This window comes from Adiantum capillus-veneris, chromosome 8, assembly GCF_014529385.1.
Source record: "Adiantum capillus-veneris isolate H3 chromosome 8, ASM1452938v2, whole genome shotgun sequence".
In the NCBI taxonomy this organism is placed as follows: Eukaryota; Viridiplantae; Streptophyta; class Polypodiopsida; order Polypodiales; family Pteridaceae; genus Adiantum; species Adiantum capillus-veneris.
In genome coordinates this window covers 36,429,175-36,447,091 of record NC_140938.1, presented here as the reverse complement: position 1 = coordinate 36,447,091, position 17,917 = coordinate 36,429,175, and the positions used below count along the sequence as shown (strand labels likewise).

Genomic DNA, 17,917 nt, shown 5'->3' with positions numbered 1-17,917 from the left:
ATAAGTGGCACACATGATGGCCTCAAGCCAAAAAGAATGCGGCAAAGCTTGACTTTTGACCATACATCGTGCCATTTCCGTAAGTGACCTGTTTTTCCTCTCAGCAACACCATTTTGCTGAGGTGTATAAGGCACTGTACATTGGTGTTTTATCCCACGACTAGCCAGAAATGCATTAAATTCATGAGACATATACTCCCCCCCTCGATCGGAACGGAGGGTGCCCATAGTACATTTCGAGACATTTTCAGCCATAGCCATAAATTGTTTCAAGCACATAAAAACTTTGGACTTCGCTTTAAGCGGAAATACCCATGCATGCCTAGAGTAATCATCAATGAGATTCACGAAGTACAGGTAATTGCCCAAGGATGGAGTTTGCATGGGCCCACAAACATCACTATGCACAAGCTGCAACCTGCATGTGGCCCGAACTAAACCATCCTTTGGAAACTTAGAACGCTGCATCTTACCCAAAATACAGCCTTCACAAACATGTTTGACAGGTGCTTCAAGAGGTGGCAAAGAAGCAACCATATCAGATTTCTGCAAACGCAGTAAACTGGCAAAATTCAGATGACCAAAACGTGCATGCCAAAGTTTTGCATCTGAAATAGCCCTTGAATCTGCAACCACATTTGCAAAATTTTGTCCACACTTGTCATACAAAGTGAGCTTATATAGCCCACGGCACAAAAGGCCAGATGCAACAATTTCATCACCAAAACTGAGATCATGAACTGTACATCTGTCATCCACAAATTTGACTACAAGTCCAAGTCTAGAAAGTGGGGATACAGACAAGAGATTCTTCTTGATCCCAGGTACATAAAGTGCATCAACAAGTGTGAAGGAACTTCCATTAGCAGCAGTGAGCACAATCTTTCCAACTCCCTGAACTGGATAAGAGGCGTTTTTGGTACAAGTGACTGAATTCCCATGAGGGACAGACTCGAGAGAGGTAAACAATTCACGATGTGAGGTAATGTGCTTTGTAGCACCACTGTCGAAATACCACACATGTGAATCTGCAGCAACTGACAAGCATGCATCATGGACAACAGGATTGTAAGTGCACTCTGCGCTAAACGCCCATTCTGCATCAACATCAGCATTACAGTCTCCTTTCACAGAAGACTCAACAATGGCTGCATTTGTAGTGGAACCAGCATTTGAAGTGGAACCACCCTCTTTCTTCTTAGCCTCTTTGGCCTTCAACTTAGGACATGACTTGATCAAGTGATCATTGGCTTTACAATAATGGCAACGCATCTTCTTTTTGCCCTTATCACCAGAATTGACAGATGAAGTGCAGCCACCAAAGCATTAGGAACAGAATTTTTGCCACTCGCAGCAGAACCATAAGAAGTGGTTGCATTGTTGCTACCACCTTTTCTTTGAGAAGCAATAAAAGCCTGTTCAACTGCACGTTGCCTAGTCCTATTTTTTCTAGAAAGTGACTCTTGCAACAGCAATGTGCATAATGCATCAAACTTGACAACTTCAGGATTTCCTTGGGTCATCAGTCTCCAAGTACTAGCAAAAGTCTGGTAGGAATCTGGTAAGGCATCAAGAACAGTCTGCACAAGGGAACTGTCTGAAATGACTTCACCTGCAGAAATAAGCTGCTCATTGATATCCTTGACACTAGCAAGGAAAGTGTCCATATCATCTTCCTCATGCATAATCTTCGACTCCAGCTCTTTACGCAGCAAAGCAATTTTAGCCTCATTGCGGCTTGCATAGAGACCTGCTAGAATATCCCAAGCCTGTTTTGCAGATTTTGCTGAACGGATGTGAGGAACAATGGTGCGCTTCACAGACAACGCAATCAATGCATGAGCTTGCGCATCCTTAACATCCCAACGATCTTGTTCTGTCGTAGGCAAAACAACTCTAACAGCTGCAATCCTTGCAGCAAGACCTGCAACATCCTCAACATCGCCTACATCCTCAGAACCAGGACATACATCAGTGCCCTGCACAATGTTCCAGACACCCTTTGACACAAGAACATGTTGCATCATATAAGCCCACATAGGATAGTTGTCCCCATCCAACCTATCCTCAGCAGCAAACATCTTGAACACATCCGTGTTGTTGTTGTCAGCCATGGTAAATGCTACACCTGATGTGAAAACTGCCCAAAAATAGGAGAAACATAGCGGGAACAACCTGTGCTATATAGCACAAACCGTAGAAGACTGTAAGGCACCTATTATGCAAAAAATGGCACTGACACAAATTCTGCACAAAATGACGAATTAGCCTGTGCAGTACTGCCTGTAGTGGAAACGGAGGCCGAAATGAGCCCAAATCAAAATTCTGAGCAAACCAAGCTCTTCAAGCTGTCCCAAAATATTTGTCGACCTGCGAACGCTCGCCAAAGCTCACTGAAATCGGAGAAAGTGAGCAAGCGTGTGCTCGAGCAGCTGGCGACTAAGCCCGGGAGGACATGACCTCCTCTGATACCAATTGTTGGAATTAGGGTTGGAGAGAAACACACATAGCTTGGAGAAGACGAAGGAAGCTCAAGGCACACAATAGAGAGTGTGTTACTTAGTGTGCAATGGAAAGATGGATAGCCCTAGAGTGATGGGCGTATATACAATGCATGGGGGAAAAAACCTCCTAAAGAGGGGAAAAATGCCCCGGCGGTCCTAGTGTGTTCACACACATCACTACCACATGTATATGGTAACAAATCCCCCCTGGAGTGATGCGGTGAACGAGAGCTGGCACATGAGTAAAGGGAAGTGCCATGCCCTGAGGACAGGATCAGTCCAGAAAGGGGAGTAAGCCCAAAGCTTTGCGGAAAGCTTCAAGTTTCTCACGAGACAATGCCTTTGTGAAAAGATCTGCAAGGTTGTCCTGTATTGGCACATATGCCAAGCTGATGCTCTGATACCAATTGTTGGAATTAGGGTTGCAAAGAAACACACACAACTTGGAGAAGACGAAGGAAGCTCAAGGCACACAATAGAGAGTGTGTTATCTAGTGTGCAATGGAAAGATGGATAGCCCTAGAGTGATGGGCATATATACCATGCACGGGGGAAAAAACCTCCTAAAGAGGGAAAAAATGCCCTGGCGGTCCTAGTGTGTTCACAAACATCACTACCACATGTATATGGTAACATCGTGTGCCTTAATCGAGCCTTGGGAAATTTAAGCAAGACCCAATTATTTTCTTTTAAGGCTTGGGCTCTTCTGTGCTTATTATCAGCAGCCTTTTGCCTTTGCTATGAGATAGAGATAGCATCCTTAATCTTTTGGAAAGATTCTTGTAGGTCTCGGCTATACTCATATGCAACAAAGATCTTCCCATGTACCTTAAGGAACAGGGGACTTTTGGATCTTCTCTCAATTACCTTGAAAGGTGCTTTTCTCGTGGAGGTATGTACAGTGTTATTGTAGGCATACTCCACTAATGGTAAGTACTTCTCCCATTGGGACCTTTGATCTACTTCCGTTACATAGGATTTTAGTAGATCAAGAATTGTTAGGTTAGCTATTTCACTTTGGCCATCCGTTGGAGGGTGATAGGCCGAAAGAAGTTTAGCCTTGTCCCTAAATTCTCAATGAGACCGTTCCGAAAATTACTGGTCATTCTAGGATCTCTATCCGACACTATGGACATTGGTGTACTTGAAGATTTGTGATATGAAGAAGGTTGCCATTTGATGGGCTTTGATAGTCTTTTTGACAGGTATAAAATGAGCTTGTTTGTTGAACCTGTCTACTATCATCCATATTCCAGTATTCCCATGCATAGACTTAGGCAATCCAAAGATAAAATCCATGGATATGCTCTCCCATGGTGAATTAGGGACTGGCAAAGGTTGAAGCAATCTAGGTTGCTCCCCTCTATCAAACTTTGTCTTTTGGCCTACCACACATTTAGAAACATACTCTTGTATGTTTGCTTTCATGGCATGCCAATAAAAATATGTTTCAATCCCTTTTAGGGTAGACTAAATTCCTATATGCCCCACATAAGGAGAAGCATGAGATTCATACATTACTTTCTCACGTAGTAAGTTAGTAATGCATAAGCCTATTGCCATAGAGAAGATAACCATCTTGTAAAGTAAATGGTTCCTCTTTCTTTCCTAGTGCAAGGGCTGAAATCAAATCTCTAAAATCGGGATCAATAGCGTATTCATCTATCATAGAAGATAGATCATAGTGAGTTGTTATGGAAATCGCACTCACTCTCGGCCATCTTGAGAGTGCATCATCGGCTACTTGATTATGCTTGCCAGTAATGTGAGCAATATGAAAATGAAATTGTGAAAGGAAATTTTCCCACCTCAATTGTTTGTCAAAGAGCTTGGTCTGCGTCATGAAGTACTTAAGGCTTTGGTGATCTGTCCGCAAAATGAAAGGAGTCCCCAATAAGTGCTTCCACGATTCTAAGGCATGTAGAATTGCGAGGATTTCTTTTTCATATATGCCTAGAGCTTTCTCAACAAGGTCCAGACTTTGACTTTCATAGGCTATGGTGTGCCCTTCTTGGAGCAAAACATCTCCAAGCCAATCACCACAAGTGTCACATTGGACCTCAAATGGATTTGAGAGATCCGGCAGTGTAAGCACACGTTGAGAGGTAAGCTTTTCTTTAAGCTTCTCAAAAGTGTTGTTCTCCTTGGCAGACCATGTATACTTAATGGTTTTCTTTGTTAGGTCATGTAATGGTCCCGCAATTTGTGAGAACTTTTCTATGAAGCGTCTATATTATGAACACATACCTATAAATCTTCTTAGTTCATGTAGATTCCTTGGATTAGGCCATCCTTTTATTACCTCTAGCTTTGATGGATCCATTTGGATGCCATCTTGAGAGTTAATGTGACCTAATACTCAATCTCTTGTAAGAAAAACTCACTTTTCTTTCGGTTAATATAGAGTTTATTCTCTCATAAGACTTGAAATATTACTTGGAGGTGTTGCTTGTGTTTGTCTAGTGAATTAGAGTAGATGATGATATCATCAAAGAACACTCTAGTAAAGGTTTAGTGAGGCCGGAATAGCTTCTACATAAAGCAGTTAAATATGGTTGGGTTGCATTGGTCAAGCCAAAAGGCATGACAATGTATTCTTAAAGACCAAACGTAGTACGAAATGCGGTCTCTACAATGTCTTGATCAACTATCCTTATTTGATGGTAGCCACTTTCTAGGTCAATCCTACCGAAGTAGGTCGACCCTTGTAGTTTATCAAATAGGTCTTCTACCCGTGGAATGGGAAACCTATTTTTGATAGTGATCATATTTAGTTCCCCATAGTCGACACACATATGATATGTGCCGTCTTTTTTTTGCACTAATAATACAAGTGAACAAAATGGAGATGAGCTAGGCCTAACCACGCCCTTCTCAAATAACTCATGCACTTGCCGCATAATCTCCTCTTGTTGAGCTTGAGAAACTCTATACGGAGGTTTATTAGGCGGTGAACTTCCTGGAAGAAGTTCAATTTCATGGTCATCATTTCCTCGTTTAGGAGGTAGTTCACAAGGGATGTCGTCAATAAAAACATCTTGAAATCCCTTGAGAAAATTGGATAACTCTAATTCCTTATGATTTTTTATATTTTCTTTTGCTAAATCATTAGGTTCATTTTGAGAATCTTTAACAAAAATCATGTACACGGAAATAGAGCTCTTTATTGACTTATTGACAGCTTGCATATGTACAATGGGTATGGTGTTACCCAACTCTTTGGCATCTATGTACATATCTTTTCCCCTGAACCTAAAGTAGATTTGCCTTTCAGGGAATTTAACATTGGCATCCATGCGATCTAACCATGGTGCCACTCATATTACATCCTCATGCTTGAGAGGAGAGATAAAGAAGTCCTTCTTGTCCACATAGCTTTGGACATGGAGCCTCAATTTCCCCATTAAAAGAGTGATTGAAGCTATTTGACCCTTGAAAGCACCATTGGCGGGTAGGACATCTCCCATCTCATAGGCTTGGATGCTTAGCTTGGTGGCCAACTCTGTTGATATGAAATTGTGAGTAGAACTAGGGTCAAAGAGAATAAACGCATCGTGTTCTCTTACCTTTCCCTAAGCATGACATAGGGGAGATCCTTTGTGGTGAGCATCCTCTTCTTGTATTTTGACCAAGGTAGCTCTAGGAGGCTCATTTTGTGTATTCTTGTGGAGACAAGCACGATAGGCATGCCCTTGCTCCTTGCAATTGAAACAACGGTTATCTTTACGATAATGATCAAGCTCTTTAGGAGAGAGTTTATTTTTGCCTTTACAAACTCCCTTCTCATTAGCTTTGTTGTTGTTGGCGTTTCCTTTAGGAGACTTTTGGACATTGTCCTTCCCCTTAGGCTCGTTATTACGGTCCTTGTTCTCCGTGGGCTTAGGATTTCTCTTAGCCCCTTGTTGGAAATTGATTCGTGAAGCCACCATGGTATGATGTATGACCGTAGATATGGTGCGTGACCTTTGGGAGCTTACATACTCTACCATACCTTCAATTAGACTCGCAAAAAATTGTTGTTTTTGCTCTTCAAAATCCATACTTTTGAAGACAGTGGCTTTGAGATGTAAGTCCCAAAACTTTTCTACATATTTGTGAATAGATTAGTAGGGAGAAAGCTTTAAGCTTTGCCATTCGGTGAGCACTTTGTCTTCCGAATCAGTAGCCAAAAACTGCTTCATGATGGAAGCTCTTAAAGCTTTCCATGTTCGTGGAGCTTCACCGTTTGCCTGTAGGCTAGACCACGATTTCCTGGCAGATTTTTGAAAATGCATAGCTACATGGTGTAGCTTAGAGGACTCCGTGAAGCCCTCATCTTCAAACGCCGCATTGAATTGTTGAATGAAGACCAAAACTTTTTCCATAGCACTAAAGGTGCCATCGTAGGTAAGGATAGACATGTTCTTTCCTCCCTCTTTGAACTTTTTGAGCTTGGACACCCTCTTCCACGCGGCATAGGATTTCGTATGGCCTCTTCTTTTTGGTGGTTCAAAAGTTGCACCATGCTTTCTTCAGAGGAGGAAGAATTTGAGGAGGATGGAGAAGAGGGTGACCTCTTTCTCGCCTTTTTCTTCCCTTGTTCCTCCTTGTCTGCACCATTACTTTCTCCATAAGAGGAAGAGGATGAAGAATATGGAGAAGAGGGTGACTTCTTTCTCGCCTTTTTCGGTCGTCCCTCTTTGAATTATGGTGTGGAGAAGTGTGCGATGGTCTTGTCCGTTCAGGGGGTGCTGGAGAGCGTTTTGCTCGCTGTGTTCGTGGAGCCATCTCTATCGAAGTGGTAGGAGACTCACTTCTTTCTCGTTCTTTCGGTGGGGGCTCTACCATTGAAACTTGAGTTCTCCTTTGGGAAGGACATGCAACATCAAGTAGTAGATTTTTTAGCCCTTCGTACGGATCCTCTTCTTCTTCCCTTATCGGAGAGAGGCCTCATTTAGAGTCTCACAAGGAGGCTTCGCAGGTAATCTCTCTTCTTGGTGGGGAGTTTGGAGAATCCCATGACATTAGGAGATTTCGGAGGTCTTTTGGATGGCCTTTTAGAAGAGAGAGAAAAATAAGCTCCTCCAATGAGAGAAGAGCCTACGTTACGTAGAAAAATAGATTGATATTAACAAAAATATAAAAGGCGTCCCTCTCCTCATTTAATAATCTAGTGGTCCTTGAAGACGATCACTCTCTTTCATTTAATGCGAGCACCTTTTTCAGAAGGTAGATGCGGTGCATTTGATACGGCTTACGTCATCACTAGAATTCAAAAAGTTACAAAACTATCAAGTGGTGGAAGATTTTGAAACTTTTGATACTGTCAATGCGTCCGGAACGCCCAAATATCCTAGAAATGAATGTCCAATTGCCTAGCTCCGGCATCCAAAGAGGCAAAGAATGTCAAAAACCCATAAAAGAACATTTTACTAACGGCGCGCGAGGGGGCATTCCAAAATTTTGGAATGCCTCATCGCGCGCCATTAATAAAAAACCCTTTTTTCCTCTTTTAGAGAGCTTTTTGAGAGAAAAATGTCAAAAAATCTCTAAAAAGGCCTCCATCTATCACATAGGTTTTTTCTTCATCATCTTAGCCTTAGAGATCATAATTTCGGGTCTATAAGAGTGAACACGCACACCCATTGTTACAATTCTACAAAGTGCATTTTGATCACACACACACACACACACAGACAAATATAACATACACACAAACACACAGAGACACAAATATAACATACACACACACACACACAGACACACACACTCACAAACACACAGACACACAAATATAACATACACACACACACACAAAAACAAAGAGCCTCTCTCTCTCTCTCTCTCTCTCTCTCTCTCTCTCTCTCTCTCTCTCTCTCTCTCTCTCTCTCTATACTATAGGCGCGCGTAGAGAGGCACAACCGGTGTGCATGTCTCTATGCGCGCCTTTAGTACTGTGCATCCACCAGTGTATGTGTTTATGTGTGTATATGTGAGTGTTATAGAGAGAGGAAGTAAGGCGGGGGAAAGAGAGAGAGAGAGAGTCTTTCTATTACCTTATACTAACGGCGCGAGGAGGTGTTTTTTGAGGTCAAAACATGCTCCACGCGCGCCGTTAGTAATGGGAGTCTCTCACTCTCTATCTCTTTAAATATGCTAAGCTATAGAAAGGAGAGGGAGAGGGAGAGGGAGAGGGAGAGGAAGAGAGAGAGATAGAGAGCATGGTGCAAAAGTGCAATAGAGAAACATGGGTAGGCTTTCTTGAAAGATAATTGTCCAAAAATCACTAAAAGGATCTTTGTACTAACGGCGCGCAGAGGGGCATTCTAGCATTTTAGAATGCCTCCTCGCGCGCCTTAAGTAAAAAGCCCATTTTTTAGGGTTTTTTGACATTTTTTGCCGCTCCGGATATCGGAATGAGACAAGTAGACATTCGTTTTTAGGGTATTTTGGCGTTCCGAACGCATTGGTGGTGTCAAAAGCCAGTATGTCTCGTCACATAATCACTCATAATAGCTTAGTAATTAGCACGGTAGAGGAGATGAGCATGCATTGGAGCTTGGATCTTGGTTGGATTTGCATCACAAAGCCAAGAGTTTTTGGCGTAGGCCTCCCTTATCACAAGCTTGGAGTAGATGATGAGCTTTCCATTAAATCTTGAGAAGGAGATAGCCTTCTTTACTCCACACATGAGATTGTGTGAGTGTGTGTGTGATAATGCCTTTCCAAAATCAATCCCCCCCCTCTCTCTTGGTTGACCCCTTTTGCTTTTTACTCATGATGGCATCCCATTGGACCCTGCAAATCTTAGCCAATGATAATTAAGAAGCATAAGTGATAGCCTTGTGACATGTGTCTCCCTTTCCCCTTTTGTGAGAGCTTTAGGTATTTAATTAATGCAATTAAACTCTCATTGGACCTCTTAGTCTTCTTGCCAATAGGAATCAGGCAAGCCATTGGGCTGTTGAATGCTCACTGGACCCCTTGGGAGACTGTCCAATAGTCTTCTAGAGAGCTTAATTTCTATTGGTTCTTTTATCAAGTGTTTTTAAATGAATTAAACTAAATGTACTCTAGCCTAATTCTCATTGATCCACCTCTATGGCCATCCTAGGATGTGAATGCACCTTGGGGGCAACTAGGCTAGGGAGCTAACATGTGTCCCCTATTCCCTTTGTGAAAAGGGAGCTTGCTAGATTGTGTGTGTGTTTCTCTCTCATCCCCTACTAAAAGGGCTCGTCCCCCTCCAAGATAGGGATGTGTGAATACTTTTGAGTCTTTCCACAAGCATCCAATATTCCCTAGGTTTTGACCATTGGACCTAACCTTTGTATTTTGGAACCTTAGCATTTGGAAGTCTTAATGGGTTGAACCTTAGGGTCTTTGAAGCCAATTGTTGCGCATTGCTCTTTTGCAGATGCCCCCCCCTTTGGATCCCCATTTTCTCTCCTTTGGATCCCTACTATAATCGGTTTGCCAGGTTAACCAATATTCTAGCTTTTTCTCCCTTGGTACTTCCCAATTAAATGATCAGTTTAACATGAGAAAATCATTTAGGAGAATTAGATATTAGTTATTATGACACACAACGTGATTCTTGGGAGCTAATAAGAAAGCCTACTATGGATTTGAGAACATGCACAATGATGGAAGAGATTAAATGTTGAGATCTCAAGAAATAACTCCTTGACACCTTGGTGACATTGGAGCTTTTGAGCTGTTTGGTGTGGAGGGTGAAGAGTCGTGCAAGGCAAGGGTTTACTCCGGGAGGAGGCACCCGACTGCCTCTGCATCAAGTCCTTCTATGTTTGGGTGGATTTCTTTAAAGCCTAACATATTCTTGTTATCTGTATCTTGGGTTTGAGGGCTCCCTTTTTAAGCCCTTTGGACGATGTTTGTTCTTCTCATTTTCTGTGCTAATGGCTCCCTTTCTAGCCCTTGGAACCTTTTGGTCAAGGCTCAAGTTGAGCAGGGCACTGGTGTTGTGGTTTTTATTATTATATAACCTCTCACAAAATGTGAGATTTGCACAAAAAAAAGGCACTACTTCTTGTGCCACCTTTCCTCGCCAGCACTCACAAGGGTCAAACTTACTTCACATTAATTTGTAAAATCTACTAACATAATGTGACGTAAGGGGGAGCTCTTTACACACGTCGCAATCTACGACCTGATGGCTAAAGTCCAAAACAAAAACAAACCCCTTTGCACGCGATAAAGAGAGAGAGTGGGGGGAAGAGAGAGGCCACCGAAGGCGACCGGCCGTACTACTGTACTTAAAGTGGAACTCGTATCATAGAATATGCTCAACCTCTTTGGAATTTTATGTCAACCTTTTCGTACTTTAATGATTCTTTCTATCAAGGAACCATCACAAGTTGAAGATAAAGTATTCCTCTTGAAGTAAAAAACATAAACCTCAAGAGGGGGTGGGGGTGTATGTCTCTCAAATCATTTTTTCATTTCTTTTAGTGAGAATCAACCAGATTCGCATTGGAGTGAGTAAAGAAGAAAGGAAAAGCCAAGCGTACCACGTGTCGGTGTCCAGAATTTATTTTCTGCTTTTAATTTTTTTGAAAGGCTCTCATCAAAAGGGGTTTGTGGTGCGTTGCACGAGAGAGAGAGAGAGAGAGATTCATTGTGAATTTGTGAGCGAGCACGACCGTGGGCTATTCGCAATGGTCTTGCTGCGTTGAGATGCGAGGACAGACACAGGCATGCCGCTCGGTTCATGGTGATGCACAGAGCAGATGGTTGCTTCTTTGTTTGTCTCGGGCAGTCTCATGGTCTCTCTCTCTCTCTCTCTCTCTCTCTCACACACACACACACACACATCAGTGTGCATGGTAGGCTGTGAGTGCAACGACTCTCTACAGGCTCATAAACTAAAAGGTGATGGAGCTGATGGAGAGATGAGGGGACAAGAGTTGATGGAGTTGATGAGGGGTAAGAGCTAGTTTGTTCCTTACTGGCGGAGCATGGCAGAGGGGTAGGACTGGCCTGGGGGCATGATGCGATGAGGAGGAGCTGCAGGGTCGGGATGCAGGGGCAAAACAGAAGGGGCGGAGGGGTCGAGGAGCTGTAGGGATCAGGGACGAGAATACAGGGGCAGAACAGAAGGGGCGCAGAGCAGGCAGAGCCGCAATGAGGAGGAGCTCCAGGGGTCGGGGATGAGAATGCAGGGGAAAAACAGAAGGGGCGGAGGGGTCGGGGACGAGAACAGAAGAGGTGCAGAGCAGGGAGACCAGAAGTCGATTCCACCTTCACGAAAGAGATGGTGGCGATTGCGCATCCCATGTTTGTTTGCCAGGCGAAGCGGATCCGTTGCTGCGAACACCACCAAGAACACCGGGGGCAGTCCATGGAAAAATGGTGCAGCAGTGCAATCGACAGAGGTGAGGGCAAACGCAACGTGGGAACTAGCCACGAGTGAACTTTTGCTTTTGCGAAGGTGAGACTAAGGGAATATTCTTGATTAATTAACTAATGAAATGCAAAATAGACCCAGTGTGGTCTTAAGTAATGAGATGAGATAAGGAATTACAATTTACCCTTAGGCGTGTGGGGTATCAAGAGATATTATACAGCAGTTTTCTTCGAGCATGTAACCTTGCTTCAAAGATTTCTACTTCTTCCACCATGTTTGGAAGACTAAGAATGGCCGAGTGTTTGCCCAGAATCTATCAGGAGCCAGCTTCACAGAGATTATACAAGATAGCAAGGAAATTATTTGTGGGATTGAAAAAAGCAAGACCTTCAATGAATGGAATTGGGTAACTCTATCGTCAAATCTATGACAATTTGATGACGGCCAGGTTGGGATTCTTTCTTATTATCAATTTCCATTGGAATATTTGTGGTCATGACTAGGATTGAGCATGGTGCTGATGTAATGGTTTTTTCATATCAATATAAACTCTCACATATTGTGAGCCCCCCCCCCCCCCCCCAAAAAAAAAAAAAAAAACTTGATTCAAAGGTGACACAATAAATCTGTAGAACATCGACTTGTAAAGCCTTTGGTGCAAACGTAAGACACACTGTGGTCATATGTCAAGAAGCCATTGGTCACTATTGATGGATGAGAGTTGAAGAATTGCTCGAGCTTCTACATCATTAAGCTCACGTGACCATGGCACTCGGTAATCAAGGTTGGCTCCGGGTCCAAAGCACTTGTATTCTCCATAATAAACAGTCCTAGCCAAGTAACAACCATTAAGTCAATGTAAATATGTAATTAAACAGACATAATCAAACAGATGACATCCTGAAGTTTAAGCCCATATCATTAGAGCCCACACTAATTGAAAAGCATGCAACTTGCCAACTAGTTTAGTGGGATCCATATTGTAGTCTCAAAATGTGCTAGTAATTTAAAGGCTCATCTTTGATCAGTGTGCTGTTTGGCATCACTTGGGTGAGGGATCATATATATAGGCTAATGGTAAAGGAGCAACAAACCTGTGGCGCTCCGAGCTACCCCAATCATCCCAGCCTTGAGGAGAGATGACACTACTCATGTAAGTGAACATGAACACCACTCTAGAGTAAGCACCCCATGCACGCCCAAGAACCGCTTCTCCTCTTCCAAGAATAGTGCAGTTTGCAAAAATAAAACCACTATTGTCTTGTGAAGCATTCCTATTTTGAGCAGTGATGGAGCCTGACAAGTATCCCGCTTGGGCCATCACAAATAGAGTGCATCCCTATGCATGACACATACAGCCCAGTAAGTACTTCAAAGAACCATCCATAAACATCTCTCTCTCTCTCTCTCTCTCTCTCTCTCTCTCTCTCTCTCTCTCTCTCTCTCTCTCTTCAAATGAAGGGAAGGCACTTGCATATTATCAGATAGGGTGGTAGAAAATGAAGATTGAATAATCACAAGAAGATATAGAAATTTTCTCATGTAGGAAAACAAAGTCTTTTTCACTGTTTTTCATACAATGCAAAACATCATGAGCTTCTGCTCGAGAGGCATCGCATACCTAGCTAGGTATGATTGGGGTCAAGGGATGGCTGGCAGTCCCCTGCCCCCAATTGTACCTACCTAGGTATGCGATGCCTCCCTCACAGAAGCTCATGATGTTGAGATAAGTCAAAATGTGGGAATTATTGTGAGAGTTTGTCCAAAAATTCTTGTAAGTTGTGAATGTAGGTACTGACCATGTAAATGGATTGTCCATGGCCGAAGATAAAATCAATGGAGCCCTCAATGAAGCAATTTCTGAAATAATGACGCCCCTCATAGTCAAAAAGTGTGTCTTGAGCTCCATGGAAACCACACTCATACAAGGCCATCTTATCCGCCGCTAGCAATGCTGCCACTGCTTGCCCTCCATATGTCCCTGGAGGGGGTGCTGGTGCTGTATTCTATTTCATTTTGATTACATGCACCACCCACAACACACACTCAAATGTCACATAAAAAAGGGAGTCTAGTTCCAATCCGCAATGACAAAAATCAACTTAGTTAGCCTATAACGTGTGTGTGTGTGTGTGTGTGTGTGTGTGTGTGTGTGTGTGTGTGTGTGTGTGTGTGTGTGTGTGTGTGTGGGGTCAACAGGAACGGTGTGACCTACTACATATAGTAGTGATCTAAAAGATGAGAAGAATGTTGAATCCAAATTCCAAAGTCAAAGAAAGGATTAAAGGTGAAGCATGTACCATGAAACTAATGCCCTGGGCGATGAAATTGGGAGCATTGGCGGTGAACGTGGCAGTAGAGGCGGTGTCGGAGGTGGTGCCATCTCTATCTCCCCATACTATCACACTTTGCATGACACCCTCTCCTTGCATCATGATGTAGGGCTTATCATATGGAATGATCACTTTCTCTCTGCCACAATTCACCAATAAAAAGCTTCATATATGCCACATGGCAAGCAAGGCTTCTACCTAGCCTAAGTTGCATTCATAAAAGTATTCCATCTCCAACCAGAAATAACATCCAAGAATCTCAATAAGCTAGCATGGTATGAATCATGTTGATGAATCCTCTTCAGGAGACTTCACTGATGTCTCTACCAGTGTCCCCGAGGGGGCGCCGAGGGCAATGTAGCTAGGAGAAGAGCATGACTAGAATTTGTAATTTATTGGTTTTGATAATATAATCCACTCACCATTGTGAGTTTTGCAAAAATAAAAATAAAAAATTAGCAAGGTATAAGCTCATGCGAGAAAAAGTAAGCTGTAGATGCTAACTGGTGCGCCTATCCCTTTTAACGGCAACAAAAATAAGAGTCGTGATGACCACACATTATGTGCTTTCTTTGAAGAGTTTTGAATGTTTTCCCCTTTGACAATTAAAATTTAGGGTGGGAATCTCAGTGCTCGAAAAAAACTTTTTTCCAAAAACTTGGCAAACCTACATATGTGAAACAACAGAGGTAAATTTACAAAATTTGAAGGTTTTTACACTAAATTTTGTAGGTTTTCTCACCTTCAAAAATAAAGTATAGAGGTATTTCAAAATTTGTAGGTCGGATTACACTAAACCTAGGTTTTTTTCAAGCACTGGCTGGGATATGACTTCAATTTTTGGATCTTGAATTTGATGGGGACTACGGGCCCCCGCCCTATTGGCTATATCTGGTATGCATGATGTCGAGGATGGCCTCCCCTATTCGGCCGGTGACGTTGTGGGGATGCTTTATCTTCTATTTTATGGCAGGATGTTTATGGAAGCTTGTGAGCAGGGCTTGCCATGTAAATTTTTTGATTAATTCATATTAACGCACGGTGATGATTTTTGCACCCAAAAAAAAAGGGTAGCCACTTACATGTAGTAACCAGCACGGATATGTATGTGGGCCCATTGCTCATTCCCAGTAGGAATGGAATCTATCGCAGCTTGAATCGATGTAAAGGAACCCCTCCCATATCTATCCACAACTAGGTACCTTGAGATGTCTCTTTGTTTCAAAAGCCTTGGCTTTGCAAACATGTCAAAAGAGGGTTCATTTGACATATTTGGCATCTCCTCACAACCTCCACCTCCACCTCCACCTCCACCATAAATCATGAACAAGCCCAGTAGCCCAACTCTTATGAGATACCACATTGTTGCGCTTTCACCGGTTATGCCCCCTATTCATAAATAAACGAACGGAAAAACCTTTTGTTCACTAATTCAAACTTCTCAAAGTAGCTCGAGTATTTTAGTAACAAGCACAAAGATGGTTGGTTCTCTTCAGTGTTTTGACTAATTGGATGCTCAGGACCCATGCATTCTATCATGATTCATCTTTTATTTAGAAAGGGCATATTGCATGTGCACATGTGTATTACCGCGCTTTATCATTGTCATCAACATTCTTTTTGCTGCCCACCTCAAGTTTGCATCTCTTCAAGGCAAACTTTTCATGAGCTAAATATATTATTGACTACAATAAATAAGGAAATTTGAAGGGAAATACAGAAAAAAAATGAGCATTAATATTTTATACTTGCTAAATATATTATTGACTAAGATGACTAAAGAAATTCTAAGGAAAATACAAAAGTAAATGAACAATAATAATTTTTAGGAGGCTCTATAAATGTTTTGAAAAATGTATATTTGTCGTAAGAGAAACTCTAGTGGAAATACAAAAGAAACGTGTAGATTTGTAGTAAGAGAGATTTTAATGGAAATACGAAAGAAAATGAACAATACTAAATTTAAGAAGGCTCGATAAATAAAGGGCAAATTCATAGATTTGTAGTAAGAGAAATTCTAAGGAAAATTAATTTGTGCCACTTTCTACTTGTTTACTACTTGCATCATATGTCTTAATTGCACACTAAGAGAAACTACTGGCTCTACGCGCAATACATGGAATCCGGGCTGATTCGTTCCGCCTTCTTTCATTTCTCAAACGAAAAAGCAAGGCTCGGAACCTCCCCCCCGTTCCCAACGCGCTAACACCATCTCCGACACCCTTCAAGCTGATCGCCTCGGCTTGACATCGAACTTGGTTTCTCCCATGGCAACAGTACAACCGCGATCTGCACTTGCTACCATGCAGAGTATCAGTTGGCCTGGGGACGCTATCTCGCGTTGTACATTGAGCAACATGGTGCTCCTCGTCGCTTTAGAGCAGCTGCGCTCTTGTCAATGGAGAAAAAATCTTCCTGCCTCTCTCTCTCTCTTTCTCCTTATCCCCATCCGCCATGCGCCACCTCGCTGGCTGCTTTCGACGCTCCTACTGACGCATCGAAGATCTTTCTCTCTTTACCTTCCTCTCTCTCTCCTCCACGTGCCAAATTCCCTCGATTCCTCCTCACCTTTTCCCCTTAACCTCCGCGAGGATCTTCTTAGATTCTCCCTAATCCACATGCTTCTCAAAATTGGGCACGCCGACTTGGTCTACTCATTTTTACCATAGGGAATCTCTCCAGATTCCTCAACGCTCATTGCGATTGCCAGTCAGACAAATTCAAATGGTTGTTTCCAATCTTTGTCAGTCAAATGTCGATCTCATGACCTAGTCGTAATAGAGAAACCTTTAGCCCAAGCCAACCCACCTCACAGACTTCTATGCAACAAAGGTGAAAGCATATAAAAAAAACACACAAAAAATGCTCCCCCTTCACCTTCAATTGGCATGCACCCCTTGGATTGTGCAGCATCCGCCAATTGGTGGCCTCTAGATGAGGCACAACCCAGCTCCCCTTTCATTTTTCCATTACACTTTTCCTTTTACATTCGACCTTCTTCTAGAGGGTATCTCTCTAGATTCGCGTTACATAAATCATTCTAGAATTGTAACATCATACAAAGGCTTCTTTCGGAAATCCAAAAAGAACAAAGACAAAAGAACAACACTACATTTACAAAGCACGTGAGTTCAATAGGAGAAGTTGATTTGTGTACAAAAAATTTATACATATGTAAGGGTATTTTAAATTAAAAAAATAAAAATTCTATACATAAAGGGTTTTTTTAATAAGGAAGTGGTACTAAGGGTTCTCTATATACATTTAAACTTGGTGAAAATTCACTATGGCCTACATAACGCTATTGAGAAGAGTTTCATAATAAAGCCTTGTTTGCTCCATTAAAGAATAGAAAGTGACACCACTGTTTGAAAACATGTCGTATCACAAAAAAAAGATTTGGTCTTTTTTTAAAAGTGTGACAACAATTAATAATTTAGTTTACAATATATTGCAAAAAACTTAGAAATAAATTTTGACACGATACTCAATGCCTCTCTTTAAAACAAGGTACACAAATGTCAACACCCTCTCACAAATGCTTAAAAGAAATAATTTTAAAAAAAAATAGTATCATTAATTTGCCTTGTGGCGTTAATCGATAAAATTTTTCCAATGGTCTAGATTTGCACCCAAAAATCCACCCTTTACTAAGGACTACTTATGTAGTCCAAAGTCTAATAAAGGTTACTACATTGTTAGCCTATTAAGTCTATATAAGCATTTGTGTATTA

At 42.0% G+C, this 17,917-nt stretch overlaps 1 protein-coding gene across 1 annotated transcript; it reads right to left on the bottom strand.

Moving 5' to 3' along the window:
* Positions 1–12,475: 12,475 nt before the first annotated feature.
* LOC147451968 (putative pectinesterase 15) lies at positions 12,476–15,562 on the bottom strand. The gene is made up of 5 exons (XM_086517816.1): positions 15,266–15,562; positions 14,151–14,322; positions 13,650–13,856; positions 12,945–13,189; positions 12,476–12,680 (listed from the first exon to the last, which is right to left on the bottom strand). Exons 1-5 carry the CDS (start codon positions 15,544–15,546, stop codon positions 12,530–12,532), a joined length of 1,056 nt encoding a protein of 351 aa, XP_086373942.1. The 5' UTR covers positions 15,547–15,562; the 3' UTR covers positions 12,476–12,529.
* Between the last annotated feature and the right edge of the window lie 2,355 nt (positions 15,563–17,917).

Bases quoted from the DNA above. Each gene is read 5' to 3' on its own strand.
- LOC147451968 (XM_086517816.1), bottom strand. From the start codon at position 15,546: ATGTGGTATCTCATAAGAGTTGGGCTACTGGGCTTGTTCATGATTTAT. The intron at 13,190-13,649 runs GTCAGTACCTAC...TGTCATGCATAG, and splicing joins ATGGACAATCCATTTACATG to GGATGCACTCTATTTGTGAT. The intron at 12,681-12,944 runs GTTTGTTGCTCC...TTACTTGGCTAG, and splicing joins GGTAGCTCGGAGCGCCACAG to GACTGTTTATTATGGAGAAT.